General features: G+C 32.4%; 1 protein-coding gene across 5 annotated transcripts in view; it reads left to right on the top strand.

Moving 5' to 3' along the window:
• Window positions 1-27,276, top strand: part of CrebB (Cyclic-AMP response element binding protein B) — a 107,041-nt gene that overhangs the window by 43,899 nt on the left and 35,866 nt on the right. For 3 of the 5 annotated variants that reach the window (XM_072523445.1, XM_072523443.1, XM_072523441.1), the window contains exons 3-4: window positions 9,670-9,819; window positions 17,896-18,022. In XM_072523445.1, the coding sequence (XP_072379546.1) occupies window positions 9,670-9,819; window positions 17,896-18,022 (277 nt within the window). The remainder of the gene's footprint in view (window positions 1-9,669; window positions 9,820-17,895; window positions 18,023-27,276) is intronic. The other 2 variants (XM_072523444.1, XM_072523442.1) reach the window with 1 other exon arrangement.

Here is a 27,276-nt window from a genome sequence, read left to right as displayed (position 1 = left end):
GTGAAAACTAGACTACACAAGCAGTTATTATGCTGTCAAACCACTTATCGCTTCCTTATAGTCCAAGAGATAGAGCCGAAATTTTGAACTGATCAGTAATATGACATTTCTCTATTGGAATATATTCATTGTAACTGGGTTAAGACTTTGCCTTACCGGCGGACGCCCCTAGTGGTACAGGGGGTGGCTATACAGGGATGAAGTTGTAATTTTTTTCAGAAAAATTAACGATCGATAATATGGCTGAAAATTATAACCAGACGAAATCCCAAAGGGCGGACGCGAGAGTGGATACATAAGGGGTGGCGGACAGGGGTGAAATTGCAATTTTTTGGGAAAAAATTAACGATAAGTAATATGTCCGCCATTTTCATGGCTCATTATTTAGCCATTTAAAACTCTAAATCCAAAAGGGCGGACAGCTGGGTTGGTACAGAGAGCCATAAAACGGGGTCAAATGTACCACTTGCCTGCGCATTTTAGGTCTCGGTAACAATTTTCAAACTGATTTTATTATGATATTTTTATACCGATTGATTTGAAAATGTGTATGCTCACTTCTGTTACTATTCTGAGAAGCGTCAAGTAGAGTTTTCCTCAAAATTTTCCAAAAAAATTTTCGTAAATGAAAATTTTCGTAATTTTTTGAGGTAAAATCTAATTTATAGAATCCTTTCGATTTTCTGTAAGTTATACCATGATTTTTTTCCAAAAATTTTCAAACGATTTTTCCGATAAGAAAAAAAAATTAGAAAAACTTTTCTAAAACATTTGATAAAACTCTACGTCATCGTCTGAATCTTTTATAGAATATTTTGTAGTTTTAAAATTATATTATGATAATGTTTTTTTTTTCAAACTAGTCATATTTACTTTACAAATCACATTTTTTTCTTAAATATAAATATTTTACGAATTAATTTTTAATTGAATAAATGTTTGATATTTGATATTTTATTAAATTAAAGTAATTTTATAATGTTAACTATTAAATATTTTTGGTATAACAAATAGTAATTTTACTTATTTTTTATTACAATAAAAAGGTTTTTAAATTTATATTGCATAAATAATGGTTGTTCAGATATAAGAAAAATTTGATTTATTATTACATTAATAATCAAATACAAAATATATTATTTCTATTTATCAATAGGTAAAATTCAATTTGTAGAATTCCTTTAACATTTTACAAATAATTATTAATAAAAATCAATTTAATAGTGGAATTATCAATTTTTTAAGTTTTGAAATTTACTTTGTACTTAGATATTTTCAATATTTTTTTTAACTTTCAAATTGATTGAATTTTTTTTTCATTAGTTAATTATAATTTTACAAATTCTGTTTGGACATAAATTTTGCATCATTATTATTTTAAAATATTAAAACAATAATGATGCGCGTTCCATTTAGATCAGTAATTCTAGACGCATTCGCTAAATGTAATAAGTATCAAGATGCTTTTATCCAACTTGGTGAAACTGACTTCGATTGTAATGAAGTTTTTGAAACCTTAGAAACTTTCATATGTCACTTATATGGAACAGGACTGACGAGAACAATTCCAAAAAGAAAAGTAAACGATGTCAGATTTTCACTATTTAACCGGCAGTATAAGTTGCATGATATGAACGAGCCTTTTAAAAAAAAACTAAAAAATTTCGATGCTTCAAGCTTACCACCATGTCAAGATGAATTACACCAACATCTACTGCGACCCATTATATTTAAAATATTTGGACAAATGCTCATAAAAAAGTACCAACAGAATTGATTGTTGAAGAACATGGTTGGGAGTTTGAAGATGAAACATATAAATTCAAATGGTTTAGTGGACCTCAGATGCCAGAATCAATTCGAGAAGTAGTGATTGAAAATGAAGCAGATAATGAATGTGATATTATTGAAAGTGAAAGTGACGAAGATGATGAATGTGATGACATCAGTGAGAGTGAGAAAAATGACGAAATTTTTAAAGCTTTTCTAAATTTTTTTTTCTTATCGGAAAAATCGTTTTAAAATTTTTGGAAAAATTCATGGTATAACTGACAGAAAATCGAAAGGATTCTACAAATTAGATTTTACCTCAAAAAATTACGAAAATTTTCATTTACGGAAATTGTTTTGGAAAATTTTGAGGAAAACTCTACTTGACGCTTTTCAGAATAGTAACAGAAGTGAGCATACATATTTTCAAATCAATTGGTATAAAAATATCATAATAAAATCAGTTTGAAAATTGTTACCGAGACCTAAAATGCGCAGGCAAGTGGTACATTTGACCCCGTTTTATGGCTCTCTGGTTTTTAGGGGCTAAATAATGAGCCATGAAAATGGCGGACATATTACTTATCGTTAATTTTTCCCCAAAAAATTGCAATTTCATCCCTGTCCGCCACCCCTTATGTATCCACTCTCGCGTCCTCCCTTTGGGATTTCGTCTAGTTATACCAAGATCTTACTCTGGGCAAATTTTCAGCCATATTATCGATCGTTAATTTTTCCGAAAAAAATTACAACTTCATCCCTGTATAGCCACCCCCTGTACCACGAGGGGCGTCCGCCTGTAAGGCAAAGTCTTAACCCAGTTACAATGAATATATTCCAATAGAGAAATGTCATATTACTGATCAGTTCAAAATTTCGGCTCTATCTCTCCGACTATTAGGCAAGCTCCTCTTTCCTTTAAAGGAGACAGATAGTTGAACGATATTTTATACAATGTCTATCACCGGGTATGGATTTATTTTTGTCCAAGTTTTATATTGGTCCACTATTTCAAATGCAGTTGAAACAGACATATATTAAATTGTATGTTCCGTTTTAAATTCGTTCAATCTGTATTGCCATAAGAGCACAATAGAGAACGTGTAAAGAGATTCCGTCAAACAAGTTATTTCTTCACCCTATCGATAAATTATTTACCACCACGATTAACCAGCGATCAATCAGTTTGACTCAACAATTTAAACAAATTTAAATACATAGGCCTCCCTTAACTGTTTCCTTACTCTTGTTTGCTATTCAACTCAGTCACGTTTTACCTGTTATCTTTTTTAGATCATCGTGCCAGCTGGTTATGGGTCTTCTTCATTTTCCATCCCTAGGTCTCCATTTAATGATTTTTCCATTAAATAGTTCGTCTTTTATTTTTACAATGTGTCTAGTGTGGTCCCATTTCAGCTTAGTGATTCTTTCTGTTGCATTAGCTACTTTCGTTCTGTCTTTGAGTTATAGTCTTGTTTCCAAATGTTAGTAAATTTTCTCATTTGTTAGGATGTATGTTCATTTTTCGACATGGAATGTCGAATTGAATATCGGTATATAAATATAATTAAAAACATATACCAAATAGCAACAGCTAGCGTTAGAGTGGGTAATCGTCAAACTCAGAAATTCCATATTACCGAAAATGTTCACTACGGTTTTGGAATATATATTATGTAAAAGGGTAAAACTGACCGACTAGGGCATAAACATAAATGGAGAAAAAGCTTAGACACCTGAGGTTTGCAGATGATATTTTGCTAATAGCTAATAGGATAGATGAGGCCAAAGAACTTTTAAATCAACTCTACCTTTCCTAGCTAGAAGGGGAATTGAAAATAAATATATCTTAAACCCAAATGATGACAAATTTTGTAGTCAGCGAAGATATGCGTAGGAACAATATCCATAGACCAGGTAATGGCCTATCAATGCCTGTCATGAAATTCGCATAGGAAAAGATAACCAAACCGTAGAGGCCCTTTGTCGTATAAGACTGACTTTGGCAGCTTTCGGCAAGTTGAACCACATTTTCAAACCGTTCGACATATCAATATATCTTAAAATAAAAACCTTAAATCAGTGTGTTTTGCCAGTGTTGACTTACGGAGCGGAAACGTTGACTATGACAAGTAGAACAGAAAAAAAATCCGTGTGGCTTAAAAGGGTGATGGAGCGCCCTATGTTGGCCGTTTCAATGCGAGACAAGATCCCAAACATCAGGAGTGGCTAATGCTGTAGAGAGAATAGGAATAGTGAAGTGGAACTGGTCAGGTCACGTGGTTCAAATGACAGATAACAGATGGAGAAAGCGGATACTGGAATGGAGACCAAGAGATAATGCCTACCGAAGCAGAGGTTGTCTGTCACAAGATCGAAACAGAAGGAAAATTATGAGGGAGATCTATGCCCAGCATGGGACAAGCGAGGATTAAATTGAATGATGATTTCATTTTATCAAAGTCTGTTTACACCAATCTCACTCTGCTGCTTACTGAGATATCCTTATTTTATTTTCCTATTGGTATTTTTTGTCGTTAATAAATGTATTCGGTAACATTTTGCAATTTCTTGTTTGTTTATTCTGATTTTTTATCATCAGAGCTTATCACTTTTGATTTTTCTTTCTAGCTCTTGATCCCATGGTTTTCAAATCTTCTACACTTTCTAAAAATAAGATTATATCATCTGCGTATCACAGATTGTTAATCCTTGCTTATTTATTCCGTAGTTCCTACAGTTCAGCATTTTGCAAATCTTTTCCATCGTTAATTTGAACAATTGTGGTAACATAAAGTCTCCTTGTCGATTGCCTCCTCTTATTGGGAATGGTTTGATCTTCTCATGAATGTGTACTTGTGAAGTTGCTTTGTCATATATATATATATATATATATATATATATATATATATATATATATATATATATATATATATATATATATATATATATATTGCTCTATAGCTCTATTGGCAGAATTCGAGTTTATTTTTTAATCTGATTGTGATAATTTTTGTAAGTAATTTTAGCTTATTTGTAAGCTTATTGGTTTGTAGTTTTTCAGTACTATGGAGTCTCTCTTTTTTCTATAAGATTATAATTAATGCGTTTTCCCATATTATGTTCAGTATAGTTTTATCTGTTAGACATTAATCATTTTTAATTTGGGTATTACTTCTTCTTTCTTGAACATGTTTATGATATTTCCGCACTTGTCTGTCGCTTTACCTAGTTTACCAAGTGTTCTTTATCACTCAGTGATTTTCGGTATAAATTCTGAGCTTACATTAATTATTTTTTCATTTGTTTTTACTTCCTTTGGTCGTGTAATTCCTTGTAGTAAGTAATTTTCTATGATTGTTAGTAACTTCTTATTTCTGTGTTCTTTACCTGCTTCATCTTTTAACGCTATTATCGTTCTTTTTTCCCAAACAGTTATATATATATATATATATATATATATATATATATATATATATATATATATATATATATATATATATATGTTGTTGAGGAGAATTTTATAAGCATGCAGTGTTTAACTCTTCACGATTTTCCAGTGTTTGATGGAGTCAAAGGCTTTTTCGTAGTCGACAAAAACCATATGTAGCGCTTGTAAGTTATATCCTGTCATCTTTTCGATAAGGATTTTAACTGTTAAAAGGTGGTCATATACGCTGGATCCCTTTTCTGTATGCGGTCTGCTCTATTGGCAGAATTCGAGTTTATTTTTTAATCTGATTGTGATAATTTTTGTAAGTAATTTTAGCTTATTTGTAAGCTTATTGGTTTGTAGTTTTTCAGTACTATGGAGTCTCTCTTTTTTCTATAAGATTATAATTAATGCGTTTTCCCATATTATGTTCAGTATAGTTTTATCTGTTAGACATTAATTTATTGACTATCATTTTTAATTTGGGTATTACTTCTTCTTTCTTGAACATGTTTATGATATTTCCGCCCTTGTCTGTCGCTTTACCTAGTTTACCAAGTGTTCTTTATCACTCAGTGATTTTCGGTATAAATTCTGAGCTTACATTAATTATTTTTTCATTTGTTTTTACTTCCTTTGGTCGTGTAATTCCTTGTAGTAAGTAATTTTCTATGATTGTTAGTAACTTCTTATTTCTGTGTTCTTTACCTGCTTCATCTTTTAACGCTATTATCGTTCTTTTTTCCCAAACAGTTCAAATTTTTATTTTGTTCTGTGAATTTTTTCACTAGTTGTTTGTATAGTGATTATTTATAGAGAAAAAAAAAACACATAAATTAAGACTAATTTACAACCGAAAAGATTTTTTTTTCTCATTTTTAAGGAAAACAGTACAATTTTTAATAAAGGACCATATTGTATCTTAAATGTAAATTAAATTTTAAAGTGAAAATTTTCGAAACATTCGGGGTGTAGATGCATTCTACACCTTTTACATAAATAAATAGTATTACTTTTGCACATCCTACATTTTTGCACCATCGTCTCTTTTTGTAATGTGGCCAATATTGTCGAATCTGGTTTCATCTGGTAAAGCAAATTTAGATTGACGTCCATGTACCTACTTTGACACTGATGTAGCGGTTTCTTCACTATTATAAATTATAAATATAAATATATGTCGGCTCATGCTTTCTCTTATAATGTGCACTTCTTTATCCTCATCCTTTGACCAATGCATATCAACTCGAAGCAGAGTGTAAACCAGATAATATACATATGCTAATAATTTTTTTTTTAAATCTATGTTATTCATTTCAAAATCGTGGCGGTTATTCTGGGATGCATAAATATTTATAAAATATAGAATGCTCTCAATTACTTTTTTTATCAAAAAAGAGTGAAAAAACTTCAATATATAACTTGCCTTGATGGTTGGCTTTTATATTGTCTAAATATCAATCAGACTGATGTTGAATTACTACTGAGCACGAATGAGTATCTGTTGTTACAACTTAAGACACATTTGGATTTACTATTTTTGCCTGGTTTTTTCTTTGAACGTTTAATCTGTGGTTCAAAGGAATATCATAATCAGAATCGTCAGAATTCCCAATCACTTGTATTTCATATGTACCTGCAATAACCGATTTTTTTGATTCTTCACAAATAATATTATCATCAATGTCTTCTACATCAGAAACTTTCTAATCTAATCTCGGCGGCAAATAAACCACATTAAATGAGTCAGCATTTTCACAATCTGAGTCTTCTTCTAACTAAGTTATTACCTCTTTAGTCGTTAGTGCCATCTTCATTTCATATTTCATAAACAAATGCACTCATTCACATGATAATAGTTTAGCTTACTTCATTTTAATTTATACAGATCGTATGTTAAAATTTCAGATTGTTTTTAGTCTAATGAAAAAATGGTATTTTCCAAAGTTTTCTGTTTTTTGAAGTTCTGTATTAGGCACTCTCTAATAAGAATAAAATTTTACTTTATTTTGTTACACAACTATAAGATACCTGTTAAAAGACACATAATAATTTAATAATTAGAGTTATCGGTATTAGATTTAATTTGTTACGTAATTAGTTATGTGTTTAAATAAATAATTAAATTTTTTTTTTTTGTACGCCTCTGCAAAATTGATAAGTGGAATATGATTTAGTTGAAAAGTTGTCGTTAAGGGCTTCGTTAAGTGCGATGTTGCCAAGTAATCACCTTCAATTAAAAATTGTTTTAGTATACAAATATGAAATGATATCAATATGTAGTCACCCCAGGAGAGATTTAAATAACATAAATGAATTTTGTTCTCTTGTTATTATTTTGAAGTATCACTAACAGACGGAAGTCAAGAGTTGCCAACTGACAAATATTTTTTATGGGCTTTGGAGAAGAGCATAGACATAGACATTTTATATATGTCTGTGGCACAGATACAATTTATAGAATCGAAACAAGTGGAAATTAAAATTGAAAAATAAAGATTAGACAAAATATTTAGTAGACAGTAGATTGAGCGTCAACTAACTCGTCATCTGAATCCTTGAGACGAAGTTTGGTCTGGTGGATCTTTTTTACCCTGTGTGGATGACTTTCAATCATCTGTGACTCGAAGTATCCAAGAGTAAAACCAACATGGAGAAATGGGGACTGTTGTTGGCTGACTACGATACTCGGTGTTAATGTGGGCAGTACAAGTTTTAACACATCTACTTAGATGTCCTTTGTTGAAGAAACCTTTCACTGAACACGATCTCCCTCACGCAACTAGCACGACCATTCTGACCGCTCTTTCTGGATGGACAAAATTTAATTCTTTTGGACACGTAAAGTAAAATAAATGGTCAGAAGCAAATGAAATGTAACATCCAATAGCTATCTGTTATTGAACTGTTTACTAAATATCTAATGATGGGAATTTCTGTTACTCTGACCAATACAAAGAAGATGGAAAAGAATACCCCTTTTTTTACTTTTCAAAAACAAATAACATTCTTCTTCTTGACTGGCTTTACAACTCGGGGTAGTCTTCGCCGCATCCACTATAACCCTCCATCTTCTACGATCTTGCCCTTCCATTTCCCATTTGTTGTACCCCGATCCTAGATAAATCAGCTTTAACATCATCCTTACATCTTTTTCTGGGACGGCCTACTGATCTTCTACCGTCTGGTCTCTAAAAAAATACTGTCTTTAGCACTCTGTTTTCCTCTGATCTTACCACATTACCTTCCCATCTTATCCGGTTAGCTTTTATATGTCTGACGATGTTTTCAGTACCATAGAGAGTTATCAATTCAGCAATGCGCCACCTTCTCCACTATCCTGTCATTCTAAAAACCTTCCTTTCAAATACTAGAAGTTTACTTATTTCCCGCTGATGTAGAGTCCCTGTTTTACTTCCATATGTAACAATTGGGCTAATAATTGACTTGTACAGCCTTAATTTAGACTTTCTTTTTAGCAGCTTAGATCTTAATAATGATGATAGGGAGTATAATGCTCCATTTTCCGCAGCGCTCCTTGCTAAGACCTCTTTTTCTATGTGGTTATCATCTGTGATTACCGTCCCCAGATATTTAAACTCAACGTTACTGCCATATATTAAAAAAAATATATTCTCACAAAAGATGAACCCATGCGTAAACATCAAAAAGTACAAATAAAGTGTGTGGTGTATTCTGAGACAAAAGATAGAGAAGTCAGTAAGTGTGTTGTATTTGTAGGTATGCTGTTTCTTTAGAATTGTTATCTTTAAAAAGCTATACTTGCTTTGATGAATAACTTGTTGAAACTTATGTTTCTGAAAAATGTAATAATATTCCTTGTTATGTTTATTTACAAAAAAAAGTTTGTGTTTTCTTTACAAGTATTTTGATTTCATTTTCGAAAAATGTAATGTTTTCAATGTATCTAATTTGGTCATTTTCTTATTATATAAAACGCTAAAAATTGGAAATTTGTGTTAACGAAAAGTTTAATCTCACCTTTGAACACCAATAATCTTTCTTTAGGAAACTGAAATTTAGAAATGGTTAATTTTTTATTTCTTTACAATAAAAATAGCATTTCTAGTATACCATCTTTGTTATAAACTGTTAATATGATCAATAATCTCCATGTAAGAAGTTGCAAAATAAAAAAAATATATTAAATGTAAAACTTGAAGCTTTCTTTCTTTTTTTAAAATTCAGGTCAGGTTAAAAACATTTTTTGTTTCTTTTTTTTTCAATGCTTCTTAAACGAATTTTAATGCGCTGAAGAACATCAATGTGATCCCTTTTTATATTTACTTTACAAATGACTATAATTTCAACTATTTGTTTTATGTATATTGTAATTGATCGCCAATAAGTATTCACACTGTAGATTTTATAATTTATATTAAATATTCTTGTAAACTTTATAGTTTTATTTACCAATATCTATAAGATTTTGTAAATATTTACAGGTGCAAAGCGTCATACAACCCAACCAACAATCTGTCATACAAACGGCTGCGAATCTACAACCCATGCTAAGTAAAGGAAACGTGATATTGGTCAGCAGTAAACCTAATTCTGTTATACAGACTACCCAAGGAAATTTGCAAACATTGAGAGTAAGTTTATAAAAACATAATATATGATTATGATTTTTTAAGTCGGTACTACTCTTACGGGCTTAAGTATATTAGTAAATTTATAATTTAAGCAGATTTTAGTACTAGTATTAAAAGGGTACGAGCTCTATGAACCTGAAATTTATATCAATGGATTCTGCTTAAGTTATTGATTAATGTACAATATATGGGTAATTCCAGCAATAATCGACACAAGTCGGTGGGGTCACCCTCTCCGATTTGGCTGAATTTTACACACATGTTGTACCAGACAAAAAAACATGATTGTCAAATTTTCAGACCTTAATATTCAAAATGGCGGCCGTGGCGCGCTATTGAAGTTTCACGCTTTTTATCAATTTTTTTTCGTATTTCGCCGATTTTTTTAGTACAGCGAGCTAAATATGCTTAAACAAATATCCACTATATGTTTAATAATAGTCTCCCGTTTTATACCGCTGTCGCGGCTTTGGGAGTATATATATATATCTAGGGCCTACGGTATACAAGGAAGGTAACATGGCCAGTGCTACGCTTCAACCGTCTATTATTACCCCTGGTTTTACCCAAGGTACTCATTTTTATTCAGGCTGAGTCGACCTGGGGCCTATAGACATTTTTAAAATGTCTAGATGTTCTTGCCGGCGGTGGGATTCGAACCCCGGACCACCGGCTTGCGAGGCAAGCATCCTACCGCTTGCGCTACGCAGGCCCTCCACTATATGTTTTCCAATGTAAAATTTCCCGCTGAACACGATCCCGGTGTCAGAATTGCCATATGACGTCATGTAAAGCCACAAGGCGCTTTTTTTGAAAAATTCATATCTCAAAAACACCCTCTTTAATTTTTTTCAAATTTTCACAAAAGACGCCTTAATACAAGTACTTTCGAATAAAAGTTGTCTCACAAATCCTTTTTATATGTTTGAAGCCGCTGCGCCCTATAAAAGTCCAAAAAACGCGATTTTAGCGCTTTTCCTTCGTTTTTCAGCTTCCAAATAACTTTTAGAGGTTTTCTGACAACGAATTCGAATTCTACGGAAAATTTTACACAATAAATGACTATTTTGAATTTATTTACCACCGATTTTACCGTTTTATAGGGGGCGACACAATATTAAACGCACAATTGCGCGCTGTAATCAATTGGATTTTTTGCGCTAGGATTGTATTATTATACATATTATAATATTTGTTCGTCTATATACACAAGGGTGTGTGTGTGTGTGTGTTTATTGTAATATAATAATACTTTATTTGTCATTTTTCTGTTTTATAAAGAGACCAAAGTTACATTTTGTCGTGCCTAATTTTACTTGAAGGTGATTTTTATGTTCGCACACAGTTATAGGATATATTGATAAACTTTCTGAAGAAAATATGGAAGCTGAAATATCAATTTTACCAGAAATCAAACCGAATGTTTATGCGTGGCAAGCTATAAATGTACAACTGACAGTTCCTTATAATTATATTCTAAACGAAATGTAACTTTGGTCTCTTTATTAAACAGAAAAATGACAAATAAAGTATTATTATATTACAATAAAGTAATATTATATCACAATTATAACAGCTTTGGTGATTTATTTAATTATGCTAATATATATACATATAAACATAATATATATACATATATATATAAATATATATATATATATATATATATATATATATATATATATATATATATATATATATATATATATAAGAAAAAAGAAGTACTTGTGACTCGTTTGGAACAAATATATAACTGTTTTGGATGGGTTGGAGTCAATAAAAGGGCTATTGGTTAACTATTTTTTTAATCTCGAGCTTTCAATTGTGTTTACAATTATTATCAAGAGCTAAAAAAGACAAAATATCTTACAAGGTTGAACTAAAAAGAAAAAACAATTTTTGTTAACTTACCAAATAAAAATTAGTTTAGTAAGTAAAAATTACTGCTAATACATCTTCAAAATATTTAATATAAAAATGTTTTAATCTAATAAATGTTTCTCCGAAAATTTTTATAATTTTGAAAACATTTTTTTAATACAAAAATAATTGAATTTATAAATATATATTGTGTGGCCCCCTATAAAACGGTAAAGTCGGTGGTAAATAAATTCAAAATAGTCATTTTTTGTGTAAAATTTTCCGTAGAATTCGAATTCGTTGTCAGAAAACCTCTAAAAGTTATTTGGGAGATGAAAAACAAAGGAAAAGCGCTAAAAAAGGCGGGAAAATCTCGTTTTTTGGACTTTTATAGGGCGCAGCGGCATCAAACATATAAAAAGGATTTCTGAGACAACTTTTATTCGAAAGTACTTGTATTAAGGCGTTTTTTGTGAAAATTTGAAAAACATTAAAGAGGGTGTTTTTGAGATATGAATTTTTCAAAAAAAGCGCTTTGTTTCGCATTTTGTGGCTTTACATGATGTCATATGGCAATTCTGACACCGGGATCGTGTTCAGCGGGAAATTTTACATTGGAAAACATATAGTGGATATTTGTTTAAGCATATTTAGCTCGCTGTACTAAAAAAAATCGGCGAAACACGAAAAAAATTGATAAAAAGCGTGAAACTTCAATAGTGCACCACGGCCGCCATTTTGAATATTAAGGTCTGAAAATTTGACAATCATGTTTTTTTGTCTAGTACAACATGTGTGTAAAATTTCAGCCAAATCGGAGAGGGTGACCCCACCGACTTGTGTCGATTATTGCTCGAATTTCCCATATGTTTCATTTTTAATTTAGCCTACTATGAAACGACAAGCGATGGCAGTGATGACAAATTTGCCATATATAACAAGATAATTCTAGAGAATGTTGCCATAGTTATAAATATTATTAAATTGCGACGTTGTCGACTTTCAACAGAAAAGTACTGCTTTCTTACCATAACACTTGGTATTTTAAGTATTTTGTAGAAAAGTGAAAATTATATGTAGACTATTTCAATAAATTTACTTAGTAGTTCTTATAAAATAAGTTAAGAGGCTAGTTAAGTTTTGGTTCTTCTCGATCTTTGTCTCTAAGGATCATTTGTAGTATTCTATATCGATTTCCCTTCACTATATGTCCCAGCTAAGACATTTTCCGGTGTTTAACAGTCCTTAGCAATTCTCTATTTTTGTTGGCCCTTAGTACTTCCTCATTAATTTTTCTTGTTGTCCATGGTCAGCATCCGTCTATGAATCCACATTTGGAATGCTTCAATTCTGTTCATGCTTCATACTTTTAGTGTCCACACTTGTGCTCCAAATGTAGCACTTAACCATTCTTTGTCTTAGTTCTAAACTGATGTGATTATTGTGAAGAAATGTCTTCATTTTCATAAAAGTAGTTTTGGTCATTGCAATTCTGAAATTGGTATTGTATATTAACGTTAATTCTAATCTCAGGAAAGGCTAAGCAGTACCGCCACGTAGTTGAATTAATTTGTCTGTCTCTTTGGTGAACTTTGTATAGTAAGCGGTTCCATTTATTTTATATGTGGATTTATCCAGCGACCTATAATCATCATTTTTGGGTTTGGTTCCAAAATTTTTTGCCGTTCTACCTTACAAGCGGCGAAGTGTGTCTTTTTAATATAGATAATGATTCATATGGACAAATGCTTAAATTTTTTTTATTATAAAATTATAAAATTTAATTAAATATTTTATTTAAATGTTTAACTACATAACGCGTAGTGGATGTAACATAGATAGTACATTTGTATAACATATAATAAAAATAAATAAATCATCCACTACGCCTTATGTAGTCAAACAGAACCAAATTTTATAATATAAATGGAACCACTTACTATACAACGTCCATCAAAGAGATAAAAAAGTAGTCCAAGCACGTGGCGGTACTGCTTAGCCTTTTCCGAGAATATAATTAACTTTTAAATACAAAATACACTACCAATTGTATGTCCTGATCTAGGGGACCTAGGGACTCGGTGTGTGGATGCCGATGTCTCGTGCAAAACACAATCTGTTGCCCAAAAGTCACGATAAAACGACTAACTGCTTTTACCTCCACAAAAACGAGTGAAGGAATTTTTGGACAGTAACCGAACGAGCTTGGTGACTTGTCTTTCGAAAGTAGAGGATGCGCTTTACCAGTAATAGTGACCCAACTCGCGGCAATCGACGAAAATTTCCCGCGAAATGGGGGGTGTTCCTTATAATTCTTTACGTAGCTGTTAAGGCAAATGAATCGATCTATTTGATTTTATCGATTTAATTTCGATTTTCAGTTTGAAAGTTACAATTACTATTCTGGATACAATTTAATTAAAGCTCTGCATCTAGATGTGAGTTACCACTAAAGACTAAAAATTTGGTTTATTTTAAGTTTATTTTAATATCATTTTCTCTCCTACTTCGTGAATACGATCATGCAGAATTTGGAGACCTTCAATATTTTCTGACAGAATAATTTTACGATGAATTGAAATGATAAAATCAACTTAATAAATGGATGAATTATAAGATAGATATTACTAATGATGGTGTAACAGCACACTACCAGAGAAACTATTCAAAAGATCTTTTCATCAGAGTTTTTTTATGACAAAATAATACGCAGAAACTGAAATCACATCTCTTAACTAGATATTCCATATTTAAACATATGCAACATATATACACTCTATATAAAATGTTAAATTCACAATCTGGAAAACTCCGAAATCACATAATAGAAAAGTGTACAGATCATTATTGTAGTTTTAAGTTTGAATCTAATTTTGCTATTAAAAGAATTTGTTTCTTTTTTTATATATACTTTTTGAGCTATATCAGTTGTAATAAAAATATTAATAAATAAAATAATGTTTATTGTTTATAACCAAAGTATAAAAAAATATATACAAAGATGAAAAGTAGAGTTAATCTTACTATCCTGCCAAGATAAACAATTGTTTTAACACTGATTGAAAACATTATTTTACTATACAAAATTTGCTTCATTGTTTCTTTTGTCCCGTTATAAAAACAAAAAAACTTTCAGATACACTGAGAGTTATACCAGTACTAACCTGTATGTGAATTTTCATAATCTAAAGTATTATATAGTTTCATTACCAGTCACAATACGAATTCATAGTAAAATTCCATGTTTTAACCAGATTATGCAATGAGTACATATTTTAACTACTGTACTGAAGGCATATATTATTTATAGTTATATATGGCCCTTGCAGAGATCACAGAGCGTCACAAACGAATGAAGGAAAGGTTTTGGGAAAGACCAGATGAAAGAAGAGCTGTAGGGAAAAGATGGACAAATGCAGTTAGGGAGGATCTGGAGAAAATAATTGGGTGAGACAATGGGAAATAGCAGCACAGGACCAACAAGAGGAAAAGGCAATAGTAAACGCGCAAACAGTAAAGCTAAAAGCAGATATAAAGCATCGATACAACAGCTACGAGATATAGATATGACATTAAATTCAAAATTAATATACCAGGCAGAGAAGACTGGAAGGAAGATGCACCCATACAAGCAGAAGCTACCTGAGACACTGATGGCTCAAAAACTTAGGAGGGTGTAAGAGCCGGTTTAGTATTGGCAAAGCACGGGATATATTTCCCGGTATTCTAAGAATGTCACAATTTTTCAGGCGGAAATAACAGCAATCTATCAATGCATGAAAGAAATAGAAAAACAGAAAAGAAAGTACCGTTCAATTACCATCTTCACAGATAGTCAGGCAGCGCTTAAGGCACTCAATTCTGTAGAGGTCAATTCTAAGATAGTATGGGATTGTGTGGGTGTCCTAAATAAAGTAAGAGAGCTTGGCAAGGTTATGGTAGCCTGGATGCTGGTTCACGAAGCTCATAAGGGCAATGAAAAAGTAGATGAAATGGCCAAACAAGGCTTATCAATGTCATTCGTTGGACCCGAACCCTTCTGCAGCGTTGCAAAGGAAGTAACAAGAACGCCTACAAGAAAGTGGGTAGCTCAAAAATCGCTGGAATGGTGGAGGAATTCACCAAGACAAAGACAGGCGAAACAGTTCATTATAGGACATTCACCAAAATTTACGGCAGCCCTAATAAGCAAAGACAGGAAAACAGTCATAGCCATGGTAGGTCTGCTAACAGGGCTCTGTAAGCTGAATAGGCAGTTGAAGCTGATCAGATTGCCAGATGATGACCTATGCAGATTCTGTCACCTAGAAGAAGAAACAGCAGAGCACATTTTATGTCACTGTGACAGCCTGGCGGACAATGTTTGGTTATTTACATTAGGTGAAGAAAAGCCACCGGCAAAGAGCTACATTGAAGGTTCAGTCTCGAAGTTATTAGACTTTTTACAAAGGATCGGGCTAGAGAATGAATAGGCCAAAAGCCACTTCATTGAATTTATCTAGCTATCTAAACGCGGCAAAGGCGCACGAAGGCTTATAAGGTCATTAATGATGATGATATTCTTCTTCTTACCTCAGGCGAAACATTACTTGTCAACGGTCACTTAGTTGTACCAAACACTAAACTCTTCGGTTATGTTTTGGAAGAAGTGGGTGTAGGTTTTCGTTTTATGATGATTTTGCTAATGGCAATACACTTCTCCCTCATGTTCCTGGGCTTTTGAGCTTCGGATAAACATTGCCGAGATACTCGAGTGTCGTAGTATTTTCTGTATGAGTACTCAAATTTTTCCCTAATTTTGGTTTGTATCCCAATGTTGTGTGGACTGCTAACTTTTCCTTAGTCTGCTGGACATGCCTTTTTGGAAATAGGAAATACTTTGTAGGTCCTTTTTAGGATCTTCCATTTTTATTTTTATTGATATGGTCTATTCTGGTTCCACGAGTATGGGAGAATAAGCGTGCGTAGTTACAGAGCTCCCAATGTATGTATAACGCCTAATCTCAAAAAACGTATACATCTTTACCCTTGTGCGTTTCTATTCTCTTGAGCCCCTGACAGCAGTGTACTCAATTCAAAGCTGATCAACATATCAAGATGGAACGGCATGATGGTGAAGTGAAGAAAAGTGTGGTTACTCCACATTGTTAACCAAGATTATATTGATGCCATGAAAGATCTCGGAAGAAGAGGAATATCGCAGTTGGTTTGGAAGAACGCCCACCGAAGGATTACGAAGTGCAATGAACAAAGTTTGTATTGGATTGATGATTGTCAACGTCCGAAACGGATAAGGTAGCCCAAAAAAGATTTCTGAATTACAGTTAAGATTTCATATGTGGTAGACTACGATTTTTCAAAAAAAATTCTTTCCCTTTCTGATCTTTGATAGAGTCATTACCACATTAGAATTTATTACAGCAATGTTTTATTCGGAATAAAAATATCCGTAAAATAACTTTAAAAACTACATATATAGTAACCAACAATTTCAATAGCTTAATTCAAATATCAATATCAACTTAAACATGCCTAAATCAAATAGTTATCACAGCTGTCAAGGAAGATCAAGGTCAGGATAGCCTTGATGATTTCCAATCTCCGATAGAAGTGGCACAAGTAGAAACATTGTACAATCAGGTTTGTGGAACTGAAGTTCGTGCAGAATAAATTCCTACCCATATAGACTCCTTTCCTTCGCCACTGCCTGATACTCATGGTTTTAAAATCTTCCCCTAATCTTTTATCTCTAATTCAATCTAATAGTCTGGCTATCTAATATACATAAAAAACAGGAATTGTTATTGTAAATAACAAAAGATTTTTCGAAGCGAAGCTTCTATACTCGCGTTGTATTAATTTTTCTCTATAGTAAAATGCTGATGCGAGCGTTACGGAAACAGCGCCACGAAATAGTTGGAAGAGTCTATTTACGACGAGGAGAGTGTGTTATATAACATATAAACTTCAATTTTATTAAAATCTATAAAAAAATTATAAATAAATAATAAAATTCCTTTATTCGATTTTAAAAATACAGAGAACATAGTATGAAGCTCGCACTAGTGTATAGTACCACGTACTGTACCACTTTTTTTATCAAACAGTATGATGCGATGATGCCTATATGTGATAATGTACCCTTATAATGTATGCAATATGGGATAATGGGATTCGATAATCCTTTTCCGATGCACTGATCTCGGTTTTTTGTAGGTGGTAGAGGCAGGGAGCGACGATAGTTATTCCGAAGAAGAATCTCCAAAGAAACGCAGGGATTTGCTGACGAGGAGGCCATCTTATAGGAAGATCCTGAATGATTTAGGCGGGGGTGAGATAGCTGGTATGTTATATAAGTGCATGCCTTAAGACAGACTTTCTCGATGTTCAAAGTTTTCTCGATTTTTTTTAGTTATGGATTTGCTTAAAAAATATATTTTAGTATTTTTTATAGTAAATATTTTGAGGTATAGTTATACATTTTTAGTTATTGCATGAATTTAATTTTATGAAGTTTACGCTAACCAAAAAATGTGTTAATATATATATTTACATATCTTTCATAGCAAATCAAATAGTATGAAATGTATTCAAACAAGTAAAATGAGCTGCTCTTAGTGTCGCAATATAGATTTTAAAGGTCTGGCAGTATATTTGTAATAATTTCCCCTCATTCTCACTCTTTTCATTTAATATGATTTGTTTTTATCCCAGACGCCCAAGATAGCATTGAAGTAAATTAGTTGATATTTCTCCTCTTTTCTTGAGATTTTTTCTTTTTAATTCATTCCATCAAGAGCTATTCCGGTAAGAGTCAAATTGCCAAGATCAGATACAATAAAGGATCTCGGCATAAATGAAAACTAAGGCTTGTACGACCAGAGTCAGAATTATAAATTATTCGTTTTTCGTGAGATTGACCGTTGCATTTCCTCCATATATTCGTTATAGACAAAAAAAGCCAGATGCTTGACAAACATGACATCAAGACCACATCCCAAATACATTAATTATCTTCCTATCTGCTGTTTGAATGGTCCAGATTTTTAGGCATAAATATATAAAACTGTCGATCATATTATTAGACCAGGAAAGTAATGATTTTGCTGAGCCACTCATTGATACAACAGCTGCTTTTGATAAATTTGATGATAACAATTGTAATAAACAAAATATGCTAAAAATTAAACGTCATGTTTTGCTTATAAACAATATATAAATAATGTAAGATCGCTATTTGATTTTAAATACTAAAGGCGAAGACCGGTAAGTTATATGGAAAGGTGACACAATATTACTGAAAAAGTATAAAAAAATCTTTTAAAATGAGAACCGGAGATATTGCGACTTTTATAAATTTGAAGTTATGAATTCAATTTTTGAAATAGTAAAATCGAGAAATAAAAAAAAAAGGATAACTCATGTTTTAAGGGTCGTCGGCATTGTATTTTTTTAAAATCATATAAAATGCCAACATTTCGAATTAAAAAAATTAATATCTTACATGTTGATGCATCTGAGTTATTTTAAATGTTTATATAATTTGATAAAATAAGCCTTTCTCTTCAATTTGGAGCTTTCAGAATTCATGTAGACCCAATGGTTTATGCATAATAACGTTGTAGATAAAAGCTTTCTGGGATAAACAATTCCAACTTTGCAATAACTATTAAGTGAAATTTTTTGAAATTTTTATAGCTGAATACAAGTGATAATGTCCCTATTCACGCGAAATTAAATTTTTTTGTGAATTTTTAGAAAAGTTATTAATCATTTTCACAAATTCAACTTTTGAAGCTATTTTTGCAATAATTAAATAAAGAATTAACAAAAATAACGTTACAAACTCTCATTTTTAAGGATTTTCTCTGCATTTTCAGTAAAATTGTGTCACTTTTCCGTATAATTTACCGGTCTTCACCTTTAGTATTTAAAATCAAATAGCGATTTGACATTGTTTATATATTGTTTATAAATAAAAACCTGACGTTTAATCTTTTGCGTATTTTGTTTATTATATATTGTTATCGCCAAATTTATCAAAAGCAGTTGTTAGATACCTGTATCAAAGAGTGTCTCGAAAAATGGTTTTTATTTGCTAATTTCTGTGGTTTATATATCAAGCAATATTCTGAATTTTCATTCTGTTGTTGGCTTGGTCGATAATCATTAGTTTTGTCTTAATTTTATTAATTCGTAGTGTAATCCATCTTCCTCACTAAATTATTCTAATTTGTCGACTCAAGCTCTTCCCCATTTTGGGCTATAAAGAATGTGTCATCGGCAAAGCGAAGATTGGATACCTTGACTCCATATTTTCCATACACACTTTGGACTAATTTAACCAGGTAGTTCGGATGTTTATGTTAATAAGAATTCGCCAAAGTAAATACCACTATTCGTTATGAAGACTTGCTGCGATATACGTTGTATATTCAAAAGTTGCCCTAACCTATTGTATATGATCTGTAGAATGATTTTAATTGCATGTATTATCAATTAAATTAATCTATTTTTGCATTCTGTGGTTCATTTTATACTGATGAATAATTATGGAGGACGGCCAGGCAACAGGCCATTCCAGGATTGTCCATATTAGTGGGCATACGTAGTGTATGAATTTTAAACTAGTCTCTCCCATATCTTTTAACTCCACATGGAATCGTATCTATACCAGGAGACCCTTTCCGTGATATTTTCTTTGCAGCAACGTCAGTTTTATATAATGTGGTATCCAGTTCTGTGATAGTATTAGGTGAATGTGTTTGGTCACAATAGTTACGCGACACCTCTACTACTTCTACTACCTCTGTTACCGATGACTTGTTACCTTTATATACACCGATAATTTTAATTTCTTGAAATCGGCCTCTTGTTTGTACTGAGTTGATAACTCCGCCCAAATATTGTTTCTTCTTCTTTCGTTGCCATATTAGGCCCCTATCGTTGGTAATTAAATTGGCGAGTTGTTCACGGTTTTCGTCTAATCGGAGTAGTAGTTCGGCACTGCGTGTTCCGCATGACATGACAATGACATCTGCTTTCTTCTAATTCCTCTGCAGCCCTCGATTTTGCCTTTTATGCTAAGCTGACCGTATTCTGTACTGTTCTTCTCTAACAACATTGCAACAATATAGGTATGAAATTTGTCTTATTTTAAGTTTTCAATAACTCACGAACGCCATTTGCTCTATTTAACACAGTTTCGTTGGTCTGCATCGCTGTGTAGGGTATTCAGATCATTCTATGCAACCATATCTCAAACGCCTCTAGGCGATTGATCGTATCAGTCTTCAAAGTCCAGTTCTCAGCGCCATGTAACAACACTGATCAAATATAGCGTTTGATTCTTCTTTGATGTAATTCTGCGGTTATAGAAGAATGATTTTATTTTAAGAAACGTTGTGCAAGCTGCTTCAATTCTGTATTTGATCTCTTTACTTGGGTCTAGTTGGTCTGTAATGTAGCATCCCAGATATTGAAAGTGAGTAACTCTCTCAATATTATGTTGATCTATATGTAGGGAAGCATTGTCGTGAGGTTGGCAACTAAATAGGTACTGGAGACTTATCACATAAGATAACAGTGTCGTCAGCGTATCTAAGATTATTAATCAGTTCACCATTGAATCTCACTCCAAAGTTTTTATCGTGCAAAGCCTGTTTGAAAATTATATCCGAGTAGATATTAAATAACAGAGGGGATAGAATGTATCCCTGTCTGACGCATCTTCAATTGTAACATTCGTCTGTTGCTCTCGTACGACTGCTTTCTGCTTCCAATACAAGTTTTTAATGCTACGTAGGTCTCTACCATCAATGCGTTTGATTCTTATTATAAAATATTATTTAGGTATTTATTATTATTATAGCTATAATTTTAATAATTATATAATAATAGGCGGTTGAAAGTACGCAAGACTGCATACCTTGGACACATACTGAGAAATAATAAATATAGTCTTCTGCAGGTCATCATGCAGGGTAGAGTCGATGGCAAAAAGGGAATAGGTAGAAAGAGGAAGTCATGGCTGCGAAATATTCGAGACTGGACAAACATGACTGTAGACGAATTATTCCACGTTGCAAAAGACAGAGAAGCTTTTAAAAATGTGGTCGCCAACCTCCGTTAATGGGGACGGCATAGGAAGAAGAAGAAGGCGGTTGAAGTGTATCACGCCCTGTTATAATCCCAAAGACTCACTAGCGGTATAAAGGGAGACTAATGTTATTAGTATAGCTATAACTCCTTGTATATGAGAGAACAATCTGTTCGCCTTATTTCTTCGGCTTTTGTGAAATATTTGTTATTCAAACATTTCGTTGTATATCCATTGGTGATTTTTTCTTGTTCTGTTTGACTGAGTTCTTTACACTGCCTGGATAATGGCATACACAAATTACTTTGCGGGAATCCACCAGGCAGTTAATTTTCGCCTCTAGTTGCATTGAATACTTGACTACCCTAGTTAAGAGTCCATCGTTCTAAAGAAACCACATAATTGTATAATTGTAGCAAAACTTAAGGATGAACTTACACACAGGTAGTCCAAATAAGATACCGTCCAAATCTATTAGACGAATAATTGATAAATATCAGCATCCAGAAGTAAGATATTACATATTATTTAATGCATTTGTTTTCCATGAAGATAATGAATCCGTTGTCCAACTTACTATCTTCTTCTTGTAGTGCCTATCCGTTTCGGATTTTGGCGACCATCATGGCAATCTGTCTCTTGCAAACTGCATCTCTGAAAAGATTTGTGGTTGTTGTGTTAAACCACGTACGTAGATTTTTCAGCCAGGAAATCCTTCAGCTTCCTGGTCCACGTTTCCCTTCTACTTTTCCTTGTAGAATTAATTGCAGCAACCCATATCTTTCGCTGTTCCTCATGATGAGACCGAGGTATTCGATATTGGCTGTTTTTATTGTGGTTAGTACTTACAACACTTACAACTTACTATAGCTATCGTAATTTATGAGTGTGTTTTCTCTAGTTTCCTAAGAACTTCCGGTTTCAGTTTTGTTATCAGTTTTTCTACATATATTGCATTTTTGGTCGCACTTATTCCCGTATGGACAGATAGAGAGTTACCGTAATAAAAATAACAGTTAACACGTTTTTTCTGCTCATTTACAGATTTTTTTTATTTTGGGGCATTTACCTCTGAATATTCTTCATCCCGAATTATCTTTATAAGGGATTAGCGATAAGCGATTTCATAGGAACATTATAACTTCTAAGATCTGTAAATAACTTAAGAGCGTAGGCGCAAAATGTCGGGCCAATGCTTTTTAAATGCATTCATTTTTTTCGAATCCTGAGATAACTAATAAGTATTTTTGAAAAATTTAAACGCAGAATGAAAGATTACATTATTACTGAGGGCCGAAAGTCCCTGAAAACTTCTATAATGTTTATTTTAATAAGTTACAGGGGTGAAAAAGAAAACAAAATTTAGTGTAATTTTTAATTTCAAATATCTCATTCAAAAAAACTTTTTGTTTATTCTAAGGTACTTTCGGCCCTCAGTAATAATGCAATCTTTCATTCTACATTTAAATTTTTCAAAAATATTTATTAGTTTTCTCAGGATTCGAAAAAAATGAATGCATATAAAAAGCATTGGCCCGAAATTTTGCGCCTACGCTCTTAACTACAAATCGGTAATAATTGCTAGGCACTCTTAGAAACAACTTTAAAAATATGTTATGACCAAATAGGTTCAAGAATTTCAGATTAGAGCAAATTTTATTTGAAGGTATACATATAATATACGTTTGTTTAGTGTAAACTTCAACTCTTTATGATGCATGTTTAAATTATTACTATCAGTGTTTTTTGGTAATAAAATGTAATCCACATTATATTATCAAAACATGGTATGAACCCATTGTTTTTCTCAAATTTTGATTTTCAAATTGAAAATTTTTTCTCATTAAATTTTGCATGCTGGGCTATAAATATAAAGAGTTTTTCCCTCTTATTAGGACATAGTCTATTGTGGTATGGGATTTACAGAAAAATCTTAAACAATGGGCTTGTCGAAATAGAAACTTCCTGGTCTTTAAAAAATATAAGTTACTTATAAGTATACTTCATATAGGTTAGTAACTTAAATCTGCAACAAAATTGGAACTTCATATATATGCAGAGAGTGCCACGAAGATTATTGAGTAAATTACAGACTTTGTGAATAATAAACGTATACTGACTCAACTTAAATGTCCCGGTGGGATCTGTCTTAAATTCGACATTTTCCATAGTCTATTTTTTTGCTGGAATCACTTCAGGATGTACCTTGTATCAGTAATCACGATATGCACCAGTCGCAAACCTTGTGCTTAATTTTTTATTTAACAACAAAATCTGACAAAAATCGAAAAATTTTTATTTTTGTGCCCATATTTTCGCCTTTAACTGGAGAGATATTGCTCATACAAAAAAAAAATATAAATGGTCAAAGTTTCGTGATAGTATTTGACTATCTAGAAATAGAAAATTTAAGTTTTAGTTTATTGTTAAAAAATAGTAAAAAATGTGCAAGAAATGGAGTTATCCCTTCGAATTTTTTCGACTCCTTAAACATAACTTACAGCCTTCATATTCCTCCAAAAAAAACTTTAAATTTCGTAAGAATTGGTTTAATACTTTTGCATAATAATTTTGCAATCTAGGGTCCGCAAAAAATTGTAATTTTGCAAAATTATGCTAAAAAGTACAACGCGCTCCAAAAATTGCACTTTCTTAACTTACTGCCACCAGAATTATTTATTTTTTTTAAATCGATGTGTCCGACGTCAATGATTTCAAAACGGGATATTTGCAATAAACAACTGTATGCTATTGAATAATTGCATATTCTATCTATAGGCCAGTTAAGTTAGATTTTTACTCGACACAACTGTATAGACGGGTTTGACAGTTAAAATGTGTATAATAGTTTTCATAGTTCTTGACGTGTGCGTGTAAAAACACTTGCAATAAGTTGTTTCATCTGTCTTTCCTTGTCTAAGCTCGATTCGTTTACCTCCTCCAGTGGCGGAGCAAAATGTAGCACGTCAAACGAAATAATAGTTATAAAAGAAAATTATAAATTATTTTTCATTAAATTTCTAATAACGGAATATACGTATAAATTGCGAAGAAGTATTTTTCTAGCTTGCAGTACAATAGGACAGGATATAACGAAAAGTACATTTTAAAAGGATTTTGAAATATACCCAAAAAAGTGTTAATTATTTAACCCACTTTAATTAAAAAATGATACAGATTTTTTAAGTTTTAAGCACTGTAGCGAATTCTGAACTGTTAAAACGTACTGACCTTGATTAATTAGCTAATCAGTCAGCGTCTTCACTGGAACTGTCTTCATCATTGGAATCTTCCGCCAAATCGATGATAATCCTACTTTCATTTTCATCATATATGACCATTTTTGCCCAGTCGTCCTGAATTAATTTTTCAGTATGGTTAACACAACTCGCCCACACTGCAGGTGTTGCCTCAGCTAATGCATCGCCCCAAACTTTTTTCACTGTTTCATCTCCACGTCCATGTTCTCCAATATGACGATCATAGTATTGTTTAGAAATGCCCCAGACCAACTCAATCGGATTATATTGACAGTGATATGGAGGCAATCTCAAAACCTGATGCCCATGTTCTTGGAGTAGCTCGTCTATAACGTACCTGGTATTTTGTGGTTTATTCTGTCGACAAAGACTCAATAGCTCTGTCTTGCCCGAATCGTCGTCAAAAATTATTTTTTTTCGCTCGTAACCATTCTTGTAAGTCCGATTTTTTCCAACTGCCATTCGGTAACTTTTCTATTAAAGAGCTATGGTATGAGGCATTATCCATAATAATTAGAGATGGTTCCTCCAACATTGGTATCAGCTTTTCGGAGGCCTACTTTTTAAAAGACTCTTTATCCATAGAATCATGATAGTCTGCACTCTTCGATTTCGTAGAAAACAGTAATCCAGCATCTTTAACAAATCCTTGCCTACTTCCGGCATGTAAAACAACAAAGCGTTTACCTGTATTTTCGTGTCCTTTTCTGATGCTTTTCACACAGTCATCTTGCCAAGTACGTTTATATGCCCCTTTTAGGAATATCCATGTTTCATCTAAAAAAACGAACTGAAGTGGGCTTGGACTTAAAAAATTTCTCATATAATGCCTCAAAAATACAGTCGTTTGGAGACAATACATGGTTTCTCACATAGCACTCGTCTACTATTATTTAGTTTGTATGAAAACCCACAATTTTTCATAAGACGCCACAAACTTGTATCAGAACCGTCATAGAGATGCTTGTTTCTTAATTGTGTATTTAGAACTTTAATTGTAACGTGCCCTCTTTTTGCTTTCATGCCATACAGTACATTTCTAATCTCTCCTTTTATAGTATCGCTGACATCATTAGTCTTTTTTTTTGTACATTACGTGACTCTCCTGGTGTAGTAAGAGCTGCCCCTGTCTTGTATTCTCTCTTTATTCTTGTCACTGTGCGAAGACTGATTTTCAAAGCGTCCGCTACTCGTTCATGTACCGATGATAACGAAAGCAAAGGTCCGTTGTTTTCTTTTTCTTTTTTAAAATACTCCAATAAATGAACTACACATTGTCGCATTTCTCCTGTTATCGTTTTTCCCGGCATTGTTTTATTAAATAGAACAATTAGTTATTCACAACAAAAAATAATAAGTAAAACTGTTCGGAACAAATTCCAACAATGACTGACTAAAATCGACTAAAACAACATAAAATATCAATGGTAATTGCTACAATTATAAACCTATTATCCAGCTCATTCAAGAACAATGCCACAAGTCATTATTGCAATGGGTATCGGAAGAGAGAGAGTTAATTTATAATAAACTGGAATTTTTAAGGTGTCGAGAGTATTATTTTATGTAATGGAATTCCACAGAGTAAGAGCTCAAACTATTAATTAATTAAAAACTGTTTACTTATAAAAACTATTTCATCAGCTACTTCAAACCTGCACAGATCAGGGTAACATGTTAAAAAAACACGTCACTGCCAGCTATCTGTATTCGTAAAGAGGCCGAACTTATCACCGACACCGTATCGGCCAAACGCATCGGTGTTATTGCTACAATACTGGGAGACGTGAGTGGTCTCTTCATTCCCTTCTCATCGCACTTTACCATGACGAACGTGACTCGCACAATTGAATTACGCATCTGTGTATCAGAGAGAGACGAATATTAAAAATTCCGTAGTAGCTTATTTCAGGCACACGCCAAGAACGATGAAAACGAGTATAGTATCTATGAGATATTACAAAAAGACTCATCTAGGGATTCATCATTTTTTTAAGGGAAATATGTTTAAATAAACAATCAAAACGTCAAACTCATTATTTTGCTCATATCTTAAAAACTTGCTCAAACAAAATGAGATATGCCAAATTAAAATCGGTTAATAAACAAAAAAGTTATTACAAAATGAACAACAAAATCGCTGTTTTTGAAAACTGTTAATAACTTTTTTATTATTTATTAAAATTTGTTGCCTAAAAATGAGCTTATTTCTAAGGCCGGTCCAGATAATTTGACTTA

This window comes from Diabrotica undecimpunctata, chromosome 2 (assembly GCF_040954645.1).
Source record: "Diabrotica undecimpunctata isolate CICGRU chromosome 2, icDiaUnde3, whole genome shotgun sequence".
In the NCBI taxonomy this organism is placed as follows: Eukaryota; Metazoa; Arthropoda; class Insecta; order Coleoptera; family Chrysomelidae; genus Diabrotica; species Diabrotica undecimpunctata.
Note: the sequence above shows the minus strand (reverse complement) of the source record. Positions and strands in the feature narration are given on the sequence as shown.